This window comes from Oryx dammah, unplaced genomic scaffold (genome assembly GCF_014754425.2).
Source record: "Oryx dammah isolate SB20612 unplaced genomic scaffold, SCBI_Odam_1.1 HiC_scaffold_2, whole genome shotgun sequence".
Lineage (NCBI taxonomy): Eukaryota > Metazoa > Chordata > Mammalia > Artiodactyla > Bovidae > Oryx > Oryx dammah.
Window position 1 is genome coordinate 86,925,192 of NW_024070186.1, and position 13,705 is coordinate 86,938,896.

Sequence of the window (13,705 nt, forward strand, 5' to 3'; positions counted from 1 at the left end):
TCAAGGCCTGTCCATCAGTGTGCTGCTTCTCCTTCCTGCCCTATTCTGTGGCTTGGTGAGCTTGGAATTAGAAATCTTCCTGCTGACTGGTTAAATCTGTTATTTCCAAAAACATCCTGGAAATAAACTCATGCATGCATATACATAAGGATATATTCTTGGTGTTAAATTTCTCTTTTCCTGGACTCCATAAGTACTTTCAGATATTGCTAACATCATTTCAGTTCAGTTCAGTCGCTCAGTCGTGTCCAACTCTTTGCAACCCCATGAACCTCAGCATGCCAGGCCTCCCTGTCCATCACTCCTGGAGTCCACCCAAACCCATGTCCATTGAGTCGATGATGCCATCCAGCCATCTCATTCTCTGTCGTCCCTTTTTCCTCTTGCCCTCAATCTTTCCCAGCATCAGGGCCTTTGCCAGTGAGTCAGCTCTTCATATCAGGTGGCCAAAGATTGAAGTTTCAGCTTCAACATCAGTCCTTCCAGTGAACACCCAGGACTTATCTCCTTTAGGATGGACTGGTTGGATTTCCTTGCAGTCCAAGGGACTCTCAAGAGTCTTCTCCAACACCACAGTTCAAAAGCATCAATTCTTTGGCGCTCAGCTTTCTTTATAGTCCAACTCTCACATCCATACATGACCACTGGGAAGACCATAGCCTTGACTAGACGGACCTTTTTGGTAAAGTAATATCTCTGCTTTTTAATATGCTGTCTAGGTTAGTCATAACTTTTCTTCCAAGGAGTAAGCGTCTTTTAATTTCATGGCTGCAGTCACCATCTGCAGTGATTTTGGAGCCCAGAAAAATCAGTATATTTACAGTACAGTTAACTGTTTTATATCTTTCTCTTTACATTTAAACACTTTGTTGTACTTGTGGTCACTTTGATTCTATTGTTTCCTACGCAATATTTTGGAACAGTTTCTTTCTAGTGATAGTTAAACACATTCTTTTTATATGACTGTGTACTGTTGTTACTCTCAGAATAACCATTTCTCTAAGTTTGGTGGCAATTATTTATATATTATATACTTCAGATTGTTCTTTCAAAAAGTTCGGCCGTAAGAGAATGGAAGTTGTTGGAAATGTTTCGGTCCACAAGAAATTATTTTATGGGGGTAAATTTAAGTGTACTTTTAGGCAGAGAAGTAGTTGATGAAGTAAGAGAGATAATTTAACAGTGACGATGCAGAGCCTGAAAGATGGGTAGTAGTGGAATCAGCAGCACAGAGTATAGAGGAAAGCACAAAGATGCTTTCTTTTTTCTTAAACAGCGGTGGGAAGATGATTGAGAATACCTAAAAGTGAAGTTAAAAATTGAAGGGAAAATATGGCTTCAGAAATGGAGAGATGGTAAGGACAGATACTTCTGCCAAGTGACCTAGGTCTTTACTGTAAAGGAGATCATGCAGAATCATGAAAGCTGAGCTGGGGAAGAGTATAATTGATAGGAAGGGCAGTAAGGCGCTCTGGTATATTCCTCACTGGGGAAATGGCAAGAAAGCAGTCTTACGTTAATTTATTTGTGGAAGAAGACATTGGTAGATGATAATGGTATAAAGCTTGAAATGGATCATGGACGTAGGTTATTAAGAATAAAGAGTAAAAAGAGTTCAAATGATTGTAAATAGTGTTATTAGTTTTTTTTCTTTCTTTTTTTCTTTTTAAGTCATGAAAACTTCGCATCTTCATTTTAAGATCTTTAGAAAGATTTTAGAATGTGTTCTTTGTATCTAGTATTTTGCTCTGTACAATATTAGAATCTCAGTAAATTTAAAGTTTTCATTGTATTACTTCAAACTGACTGAATTTAGCACTTAGTAGCTATTGAATAAGTAAGTGAAAGCTGTTATGAGAAATATCAGAGAAGAATATCTTCCTTTTAGATACCAAGATAAGATACAGGCACATGAATAGAAAAGTGAGATAGTTTATGTTTGGGCCAGACATGATATAAGCCTTGAAAAAGAATCATTCTGGATTCTGGGCATGAATTACTAGTGATTATAATCAAGAGAAAGATTTTTATTTTTTTCAATATAGAAGGGCCTCCTTATGTTTAAAGTTGGGAGAATAAAGAGAGAACAATAAAAAATGAGGAATACTTCAGTATAATTAAGATATCTATATATATATATCTATAGATATAGATATATATATATAAACTTGCAAGAATGAACCAGCTTGGGAAGTGGCAAGGGGTGAGGAAGTGTGGGCTCTGCCTCTTGAAAGGGTGTTGGGGTAGAAGTTAGATGAGTGCATAAAGTAAGTGTGACACAGGATGGTCATGCCTGATGGCCTCCTTTGTCTTGAAAGTGGGAGGCCCATATGGAGCTTTGATAAGTGGATGAGCAGGAGTTTCAGATGGAGAAATGTCTGGGTTTAGTAAAGTCTTAAGAAAGAAGTATGAGTAGGGTGATTAACAGTGTTGATGACATTTTCTGATTTGTTAGTGAGCGAAGCACTGACATTCAGATTCTCAGATGTAGGCAGGAGGTTACACATGGGACTGACTAGGTGAAATGGTAAAGATTAAGCCATGGGGGAGAAACGAGAGATTTCTTTCTTAATCTGATATATTTCCTAGCCTATTGATTTTCTTGATATTTTAATGAGTACATTTCAAAAGATCCAGCAAGTTAATAAGTTCCCCCCCCCCCCCAAAATCACACATCTGCAGATACCTGCTTTGATTAATTATACTTTGGTTTATTTTAGGTGAAAAGTAACACTGAGAACTTGATTTTTGTTTAAAGATATTTCTCAAGGAAGAAGTAGGAAACTTACAGATGAGTTTTGTCTCTTTTGCCATGCTTAAAAAGGTTTTGTGTCTTTATAGATTATTGTAGTCTTCCTTGGGCCAATGAAGATTTGTTTTCTCAGGCTTTTTGCACCTCATTCTTGCTAGCTGCCTTGTCATTTTCATACCTGTTTCTCTATGTTTGTGGATTTAGCAATATCTTTTCTAAGTACCCTAGGCTGGACCATATACTTTAGTATGTGGTTGTATTATATGTAGAGATTACCATATTTCATTCATGAGTGATAAGCCTATTGGAGTCTCTAAAAATGTAGCTTTTGGGTGCTTATTAGCATTCACAGTGCTTTGATTCATTGATACTTCTAAGTTTGGTTCTATACTTTCATAATGTTAGAAGTGTACCTTACATTTGTCAGTGCTAGTACCAATATCATCACTCTCCATATATGTAGAAATAGCTAGTTCAGATGTATGTATGAATCTTTTTCACTATTTGCACATAAAGGTTCTTCCTTGGTTTAAATAGCTGCTAATGGCAGAACTTATTTGTGAATCTATCTTACATTCTACCTGACACTTCTGCTAAAAAATGTTATTCTTTCTTATCGCTGCATTCTGTGTTTTCGTGGTTTCTTTGCAATTGATCAGCCAAGGAATGTTTGGAGCTACTTTATGGTGCCCTTGCAACATAAGAGAGAGCAGTTCAACAGCTGCTTAGTCTGTTGTCGCTTCTCCTTGTCTCATACCCAGCCTCAGCAGCTGTATTTCAGTAAATATCACTTCAGAGATGGTAACGTGTGTATTCTGAAGCCTTGTTGGAGGTGACTTTATTCTATTTTATATTTCAAATAATTACACTAAAGGAAGCCACAAGAATGGTCACTAGTACTGTTCTCTAGGCTGATAGAATTATTAGCTAAATAATCATTTATAGGCATGTTTTTATGCCAGATTCTCCTTGATTTACAGTTCTCATGCTGCCCACATTTCAGAAATTTATGCATACTTCCAGTTCTGTATTTTGTCAGTTTGAAATCCCTAACTTATGTTGCATTTCCCTCATGAACCCTTCTACACAGCTATGTCTTCTGACTTTAAACTATAAGTCTGTAAGATGTTTATAACCTTTAGCACCCCCTTTTTAAGTGTATTTTTTTTAAAATATAGCCATTAACACATTGTACTTCCTGGAGTGTTGTCAAGTTTGTTTGTTTTTTTAATCAAGATGTTTTTTAAAGGTTATAAACAACAGAAATTTATTTCTCACAATTCTGAAGGCTGGAAGTTCATGATCAGGGTGTGAGCATGGTTGGGTGAGCGTCCCCTTCCAGGTTTCAGACTTCTTATTGTGTTCTTCTAGTTGAAGAGTCAAAGATTTTAAATGTATTTCACCGCCTGATGAGTTGAAAGTTTCTTAGTTTTAATGTATGTGTGTTTTCATTTCAAGGATAGTTTGAAAATGTAGTGGTGAGGAGTGGGGGACTGTGTACCATCAGTTCTGATGAGCATTGATGCTACCATCACTCCACATATTAGGATATATCTTCACATCTATGAGAACTGAGATCTAAAGATGAGATAACGTTTTGACATCTTAATGCTTGTAGTATTTCTTTGCTTATTATGTAGTTAGAATTGTCCTGTACATAGCTGTGGCCTAAAACCATATATAATTCTGTAAACACACATTTGGTGATGGTTTTTTGTAGAGCCTGGGAAAATATTGCCAAAAACATTGAACTTAAAGATAATTAAATTTTATTGTTAGATTATCATTCCATTTTTGATGAAATTACCTTTTAGAATTTTTTGTTGTTTTTGTGATGTTTTGCCAATTGACAAATTGACAAATTCAGACCCATCATGAAGTCTGGTCCCCTGGTATTTTACTGATTTTGGAATTTAACCTTTTTTTTATGCTTTTAACCTCAGGGAGTGAAATTGTATCCTCTCTTCTACTTTATTCTCCTAGGTCTTATTATTTTTTCCCAGGACAACTTTAATCTTTTTTTTTCCAGATAAATTTTTATAAAATCCTAGTTTATGCCTTTATTTACTGTTGATTCTTATGTCAATTACCTATTGAATTCTTCAACACACTATTTACTTGCACACACAAGTAATCTTTCTGGGAACATCTGTATGTAGATTTAGCAAAGAATTAAGCATGCAGTGGCTCTTGCAGTGGACTTTTTGCTTATTTCTAAAATTGGCTTTTTTTTTTTTTAACAGATAAGTGTAAAGCAGGAAATTACTTTCACTGATGTATCTGAGCAACTGATGAGAGACAAAAAACAAATCAGAGAGCCAGTAGACTTACAGAAAAAGAAGAAACGGAAACAACGTTCTCCTGCAAAAGTAAGAGAATATTTTAAGGTGGTGGTCCCAAACTATTGCTTAATCTTACAGGCAGGAGCTTGGCTGGACCCTAAGTCTCATGTGGCTTAGTAAAGTTGGACTGTTGCATCAGGAGTAAGGAAGAGACGCATGTCTGCACGGAGGTGGTGGGCCATTGCTTTAAAATTTTCACTTTCCTTTCACCTGTCTTTTTTTTTTTTTTTCCAAACAAACTTTTCTTACCCCATATCTCTCTTTTCTTTAAAAATTGATAATATGCAGTGCCCTTGCTTCTCATTCATATCAGTCTTACTTATTTTAGTATTCCTATTTCAGGAAAATTCAGTACCAATTGGTCATGAGGAAAAGGTTGCGCAATACCTGTGATATAGACTAGAATGTAAGCTCCATAAGAACAGGGACTTCATTTTATTCACAGCCATATCCCAAGAGCATGGAACAGTAGGCCTAAGAGACTCTCAATATAATACTATGGGTGAATGAATGGCTTAGTAAATAAACAAGTGACCCATAAATACTATTAGGAATTGCCTGCCGTTTTTTCCTTTCAATACAGTAGTAGCTGACTGTATGTATCATTTTGATATTCCTAGGAAGTCTCGGAACTCTGTATAATTTACAATTATTTTTCATCTTTTGTTTTTTTAAAAAAGATTTTATAACATGATCTTTTTTATTTTGAGGGCTACTTACTTTTGTATTTGTGATTTAAATCATCATTATTATTTATGCATTTTGTACACTTTTGGATATGTGGTGTGCTGCGGTTTGTACTGGCTTGCCAGAGCTGATTATAAAGTTTTCAGGAATTTTGCAAGCTGACTCTGAAACCATTGGTAATTTGAAATTAGCCACGGTGAGAATATTTATACTGTGGAAATCAGCATCCCTACTCTCTAACCCCTTAAAATGTTAAACATTTACCAATATGCTGCTTTTCGGATATATATAAATATGGTTATTGCAGAAAATTTTGAAAAATATAGAGACGAAAATAACCCATTTATTCTTAGAGATAAATATTTCAGTTTTCTACCATATTCCTTTTCTATTTTCAAATTTGTATAGGTTCATTGAATTTCCTGTTTGTAACTAGAGTATGTAAGCTATTTTTAGTTATTAAAGGTTTTTACAAATAATTAGCTGCATATGTATTATTATTTTGATATGTCACATTATATTCAATGATTGCTGTGTTGTTGGAAAGTTGTTTTCTCTTTGCCTTCATTTTAAATCATGTTGCACTTGAAATATTTGTGTATACATTTTTATGTACTGCTAAATCAAATGGTGTAAACTTCTTAAAAGGTTTCTTTAAAAATAAAATAAGTAAAATAAGCAAATAAACAAGCAAGCAAAATAGGTGAAGTTTTCTAATAATGTTACTCCTTCCAGAAATGTCCTATTAGTTACATTCCTACCTGAAGTGGACCTAAGATGTGTCTGTCCATACTCTCTCATAACCTTGAGTATGAAACTTTGCTTCTTTTGTAACTTAAGATGAATGTCTCATTATAGTTTAAATTTTAATTTTTTTGGTTATTGCCATACTAAAACTTGTGTGTTTTTCATAATTATTGACATTTTATGTTTGATGTTTTGTGCAATCCCTTTATCTCCCTCCTCCCTGCTTCTTTCTTCCTTTTCTTTTCTTGGGGTTAATGTTTTTCTCAGTGATAAATGATGCTTTAAAAAAATTTACATTAATGAATAAATCAAGTTGTCTAAGGAAAATATTAATTTCTAAAATCTTGATAGTGGTTATGTTACTTTGTGTTCATTGCAAAATCTGTTAAAAATTTATTTTTAGTATCTATAATCAGTTTATTTTTTATTTATCTGATTGGAGTATAATTGGTTTACAATGTTGTGTTAGTTTCTGCTATGGAAAAAAGTGAATCAGCTATTTCAAGTCTTAAAAAAAAACATATGTAAGTTGTACATTTTCCTTGATACTTTATAGCCGTGTTTTTCTGATACTATTTTTGATTGTAATTCTGAAATTCTGACTAAATCTTAGGTTATTATCTTCTTCAGGGGTGTTTGGAATTATGTCCTAAGTAATACTGATCATATTTTTATAGAGTTTAAGTTTAGTTTTTGCTTATCTGATTTGAAATAAACTAATTTATAATGTCATATCATAATACTCCTAAAGTCATTTATTTAATTATATATATATATTTATGTTGTTGCTGGATGAAAGAGGTTTGGCCTATTTTGAGTATATTGCATGTAAGAAGATGTTTTGGCCAGTCTTTTTAGAGCATTCTTAGGACAGTGAAATTACTGGAAATAATACATGGCAGACAGGGCTGTGAGAATAACAAAAACAAGAATTTTTATATTGTCCTGACCTATTACATGTGACAGGAGAGAGAATGGTTGTTGTCTGTTTTTAACCCTAGCCTTGCAGTGTCCAGATGAGTGGTTTGTGTCTGGATTCTCACAACTTTGAACTTGTGTTTAAAATTCACACTTCAGATTTTTTCATTAAAGTAGCTCTCCCCTTTTTGTATGAAGAGAAGGAAAAGCTTACCTTTTCTTAGAAATCAGTGTTACTTGTTTTAAATTCCTTAAAAGCAACTTTAAGTTTCTCAAATAATTAGAGGCTTAGAGGCTTCCCCAGGGGCTCAGCAATAAAGAATCTGCCTGTACCACAGGAACCACTGCAGGTGATGCAAGTTTGATCCCTAGGTCAGGAAGATCCCCTGGGTAAAGAAATGGCAATCCACACCAGTAATCTTCTCTGGATAATCCCATGGACAGAGGGCCCTGGTGGGCTATAGTCCACGGGGTCGCAAGAGTTGGACATGACTTAGCAACCACAACAATGCTTAGAGGACTCTACTCGCCACCAACACTTTTCACAAATCTTGAATTTTTGCCATTATGAATATTTTGAGTATGTGTCCCCATTATATCATGTTAGATTGAGCATCTGCACAGGAAATATAAATGAAGTTATCTTGCAGACTTTCAGTAAAAATATTAGAGCTATATATCCATATAGACCTGGCTGCCTTCCAGATAAGGTTTGTGGTGAGAAATACTGCAATGTTATGTCATCTTTAGCTGCCATGAATTTTAAGCAATAATTGCTTTCTGATCCTTTATCATATGGCAAAGCTTAGTCATCCTAAGGTAGATTTGATACTTGAAAATTGCCAGAATATATGTGGTAGCATGTCTAAAGAAGAGGGTTATCTTGGTCAAGTAATTTGATGCTGTCATGGAATAAGTTGTTTTATGAAAGTGAATTTTCTACATAATAAACACTTGTCCCCTTTAAATGTTAGTTTTATTTCAACCACCTTGTTAGAAATCTTTAATATAATGTTTTCTTTTAAAACATAGTACATTTGAACATAATTCAGCTCTTAATGGTTTGGGGTTCATGTTGTAAACATTAGAAAAAAATCCTATATATCATAGTGAAACCCTCTGGGAGGACTGAGATGTTAGGTCCCCCCACCCCCACCCCCAACACACACACACTGAGAAATCCTAACTGCTAAGTTTTCCAGTTTTCAGTTTGGTTTTTTTTTTTGACTGCTTATAAGTGCTTCATCCTCTCATTCCTTAATGACATGCTGTTCATTTTTACATTGCTAGATCTATGTGGCCACTCACCATCACCTTCCATTGACACTCTGACTCTTTTTTTCTCCCCTTGTGGATTAGTACTGTAGAGAACTACAGTCATTAGAAACATATGAAAAGCCTTAGTGTACTTAATTTAGTCTCAGCACATTCATGTCAGTGGTTCTCGTGGCTCTGCATTAGATCATCTGCAGGGCTTTTCTAGTTATAAACACTCAGGCCCCATCACGAGAGATTCTTATTCAGGGGGTTTCCGTTTGTACTAAAAAGAGTCCAAGATAATTGTAATTTACATTTAAGTTTGAGAGTCTCAAGTCTTGATTTTAAAAGTTTCTGGATAAGGTATTGCCACCTGACTTTGCTATTGACTTGTTTTGTGAATTAAGTGAGAATGTTTTCTACCACAGAAGAGTTTTATGAGGATTGTTGAGTTAACATTGATAAACTCTTAAGAATCCTTTCAGTAAAGATGTAACAATACTGTCTTAACCCAGTATTATATACATCTTTTAGGTCTTTTCAGACTCCTTTATAGTGCTAGAGCGGAGTGCGTTTTGGTTACCTACTTCTTATTCTGAAATATATATCCTTTTCATTCTCTAAGCAGTTAATTTGAGTGCCTATTAATGTGCCAGGATCTCTTACAGGATACTGAAGAAAGGAACTGGGTTCAGTTCTTTAAAAAAAAAAAAAATTCTAAAGTGAGGAAAATTTAATTGAAAGGCGAGAAATAGAAATACTAGCTATTTGTCAGACTCTCTCCTGCATGCTAACTTGATTGTCAAAGGAGTAGCTTTAAGGTAAATAACTGATTGTAAGACTAGGGATGGAAGTATGAAATAGTACTTAAGAGAAAAACTGGAAAGGGGTTAAGTATTTTATTTATTTATCTGATTTCCCTAGGGAATTTTGAATTCTGGGTTTATAATTTTTCCACAGAGCCAAACTAAAAAGTTTAAAAATATTTGGATATAAATCTTTCTTTTAAAAAAAGTCATATACATCTTTGCCTGATATTTAGGAAATGTGAGAGAAAAAAACTTTTCTAAAGCTCTGGATCATTTCTCCTGAACATGAGTTACATATACCATGCTTATGATATAGTGAATTTCGTGTTCTTGCACTGGCAAAAACTTGGCATTTAGAAATGAAATTTGGTAATAAGTAAAACCAAGTACTGAGAAACAGTAAAAATCAGGGAGAATGAAAGAAGGTGACAGTGTGAACATGGAATGTTAGTGATAACTAGGATGGTAAGAGATGTTGAGGATAGGTATTGCTATGGGCTACTTTGTTGTTTTGTTGTATGTCTTTGGGGTTGCACTGTTCTTCCATTTCTAGTTGGGTTTGGAGAGTAAAGGGAATTTTAGATCTCATTTTCCAGTTGCAGTAAAATGTGATAGGTGAGAAATTTAGACTATTCCTCCAAATTGTTTTGCATTTTGGTGATTTATAAATCAGTTGATTAAGAATGTATGGTTAAAACCTATAATTATTAGTTTAAAATATACTTTATAATTCCAGTATAGAATGAGGGAAATCATGTCTGCCTTTTAAGAGAACAAAACTTTCTCACTGAGGGGTGTCAGGTTTTGGCTAATTGGTGGCAGTGACCCTTGAAGAGTCAAAAATCTCTGAATTGAATATGCAGAGCTTAGTGCTTTGTTGGTTAAAAATTGGTATATTATTTAACATAGCAATTGCTACGTATATGGATAGCTGGCAGGGAACAGATTTGTCTCAGGACAAAAAATGTATTTGCTAATGGACTGTGAGATCAAGAAAGCAGATTGAGAAATTCATTTGGTATTGAAATATTTTGCTGAAAAATTCTGTTTTAAACTTGTGAAATGGTTAAGAAAACAATCAAGTATTTAGAGTATTGTTTAGACTATTACCAGTTTCTTTACTCTTGATAAAACCCAATTGCTTGATCTTTATAATTACCATATTTCTCTAAAAGTCGCAGTGACAGGAGTCAAGACAAATCATGTCTTGTCTTGCAGACACTTTAGGGTTTAAACTTGGAAATTTCAAATGCTTCAGTTGTAATAGTGTTCATATGCTGAAGGAAAAAGAAAAGCAAAAATATTTTATGGTACTGTTAGGAAGTAAGATGGCTAATCTCTAAGGCAAATACGCTTAATTGGTAGATCATGTTTTACTAAAAGATCTGGAAAGGGTGTGGACAGGAAAAGAAACCAGGTCTATACCAAGGAAGATAATTTTACCTGTGTTAATGAGCCATTTCTCTTCCACCAAGAAACTTTGTTCTTTACATACCCGTTCTTTACACACCTTTTTCTATGGTGCTGCTTAGTGAATTTGCAGAAACTTAAGAATAGAAGTGGTAAGCTGTGAGCATGTTTGGTATGGGTAGTAGGTTGCCATTATCAATAGGCACTGAGTCTCACTATGTACAATTTGGGTATTGGGGTTATATTGGTGAATAAAATAGGCAAAATCTGTCGGTTATACGTGAAAACAGATTACAAATTGGAAGAGCCAGTGCTGTTCTTTTATGGCAAGATAATTTTCTTCTGTGTCTTTTATACAAAGATGTGTGTTCTCTTGGCCTAAGAAAAGAAGAAAATAATATAAAATTCAATGTAAAATGTCCACCAATTTGATTTTTTTGTCATTGAACTTATAAATATGCTAGATTTCTTTTCAGTCTCCTTATTCACAAGTGTTTGCTTTTTCATCCATAAAATCCACCCTGAATTAAGGCTTGGAGTCCACAGTGAAAGGCAGTATTACCTCCAGAGAGAAAACAATGACCTAGAACTCCTTAACTCTTCATAAAAAGGCTTTGTAGAGTCAAGGATTATATCCGTTTCACATTAGGTAACTTGGGCCAGATTTGTTCCTTCCAGAGCCTTTCCGTGTAGTTGCTATGCCACAGAAAGCTATTGAGCTGCCTTTTTTTGGGGGGGGGGGGGGGCACTTGGATCTTATTTGTTATCAACATATGAGAAAAAAATACCTGGTGCTATCCTGTTTTTATTCTGTTTCATATAAAATGTTTAACATCTTTTTGTTACTGGTTTTATGTTAGGAATATTTTAAGTCATGTTTTAAAAGATTTTGTGTTTTTTTTTTTGTTTGTTTGTCTTACACAGTGTTAACTTGAATATTATTTTGTGGCTTGGAGGGGTTGAAAAAATTTTAGACTGACCAGAGATGAAACTTTCCGTTCTCACTGACTCTTCAGGAAGCTGTGACACCCACTTTCATTCTCCTGCCAAATGTTTCCCTCTGTGACTTTGGTGCATAGACTTTGAAGCATTGTTGACCACTTTGGCAGTTTGCCCAGAACCCACATGCCCTGTATAATTAGCATAATAATTACATTGATTTACGTACAGTATAGTCTGAAATGTGTTCCTGAATTTAAACTAAAAAAATATTTTTAAAAAAACTAAAGCCCTTTTTCCTTGCCTAGTCCCTCTGAGTTTTGGGACGGGGGTCATAGCTGTGTATTTACAGGCTGTAGTCAATTTCCACAGGCCTCTGTATTTCTTAAGATGCCTGTTAGATTTCTGTATTCTGTGTGTGACACAGTTTCTTGGCTTCTGCTCTCTGTGCTCCCTCCACTACTGTTCCCTTCTTACTTGCCATATTCCTCCTGATCTTACCTCCTAGTTTTCTTTGTTTCTTTTGTTCACATCATGTTTTGTCATCTTTCTTCTCTCCTCAATAATGAAAAAAAGGGATTATTTGTTATTTTCACTCTGCCACGTGGCTGGTGAGAGAAGCAGTTTAAATGTTGTATGTTGAGCAAATGGTTGTTAAACTGGAAGACATGAACCCCAAAAGTGAACTTCTCTCTGGCATTGTTTAGACCTTGCCCAAGATACTGTCAGCCTCAATAAGCACAGGCAGATAAGGTTGATGTCTTTGTCACCTGCCTTCCTTCCCCCATAACCCTCTAATTTATTAAGGAATATGCTTAACAAGCATATTTGGTAGTCCTAGAATAACCTTAGAGGTCCTTAACAGAACCATTCTGACTCCAAATCGTATTCTAGGATGACTTAAAACAGTTTTCCTTTTTATCTTTAAGAAAAAAAGAAAAAGGAAGATGTAATAGGTAAGCATTTATATGGTTCAGAAAAATACTTTAAAGTATGGTTAGTGTAAAGTCTCTCTCCTACCATATCTTCTGCCAAGTTCCTCAGTCATGACGACCAAAGTTACATACATTTATGTACATCCTTCTCAAATAGCTTTTATGCATATGCATATGCAAACAAATATATATTACTGTATGTATTATATTCAGACTTAACAAAATTATATACTAGATTCTAAACCATGCTTTTTTTTTTTTTTTACTTAAGAATAAATCCTGGAGCTCTTTCTATATAAGTATATAAAGAGCTTTCTCATTTTATTTCGCAACCACGTAATAAGTTGTATTCATTTTTCATGATTTATTTAACCATTCCTATCTGATTGATATTTATACCATGTCTAGAACATAAGACTTGTACTGCATATGTGATATTTTAAAATTGAAAATAAAGCTATACTCGTCCTAATAGAGAACACTTAGGGACTCTATTAGATATCAGCTTTGGAGAGGAGAGGACACAATGCTGAAATTCTACTTAACCAGCTTCCAAGGTTTTATTAGTAATTTTTACCCACTCTGAGTCACATTGTACTTTCTTCAAATAATGATAAAATTTATTCCAATAGCCCTCTCAAGATTTTCTAGGAAAAAAATACTTCATAATCTCTGGTGACCACTGTTTGCATTAAAAGGCATTATCTTTTTTATAATTAGTATTACATTTTAAAATTTTCTTTCTTTTGTTTTGCCTTTTTTTTTTTTAAACCAGATCCTTACAATAAATGAGGATGGATCACTTGGTTTGAAAACCCCTAAATCTCACGTTTGTGAGCACTGCAATGCTGCCTTTAGAACGAACTATCACTTACAGAGACATGTCTTCATTCATACAGGTATTTCTTG

General features: G+C 34.5%; 1 protein-coding gene across 7 annotated transcripts in view; it reads left to right on the top strand.

Annotated features, from left to right (window-relative positions):
• ZNF148 (zinc finger protein 148) overlaps positions 1-13,705 on the top strand; it is a 148,297-nt gene that overhangs the window by 80,655 nt on the left and 53,937 nt on the right. For all 7 annotated transcript variants that reach the window (XM_040250249.1, XM_040250207.1, XM_040250241.1 and 4 more), the window contains 2 exons: positions 4,996-5,121; positions 13,572-13,695. In XM_040250249.1, the coding sequence (XP_040106183.1) occupies positions 4,996-5,121; positions 13,572-13,695 (250 nt within the window). The remainder of the gene's footprint in view (positions 1-4,995; positions 5,122-13,571; positions 13,696-13,705) is intronic.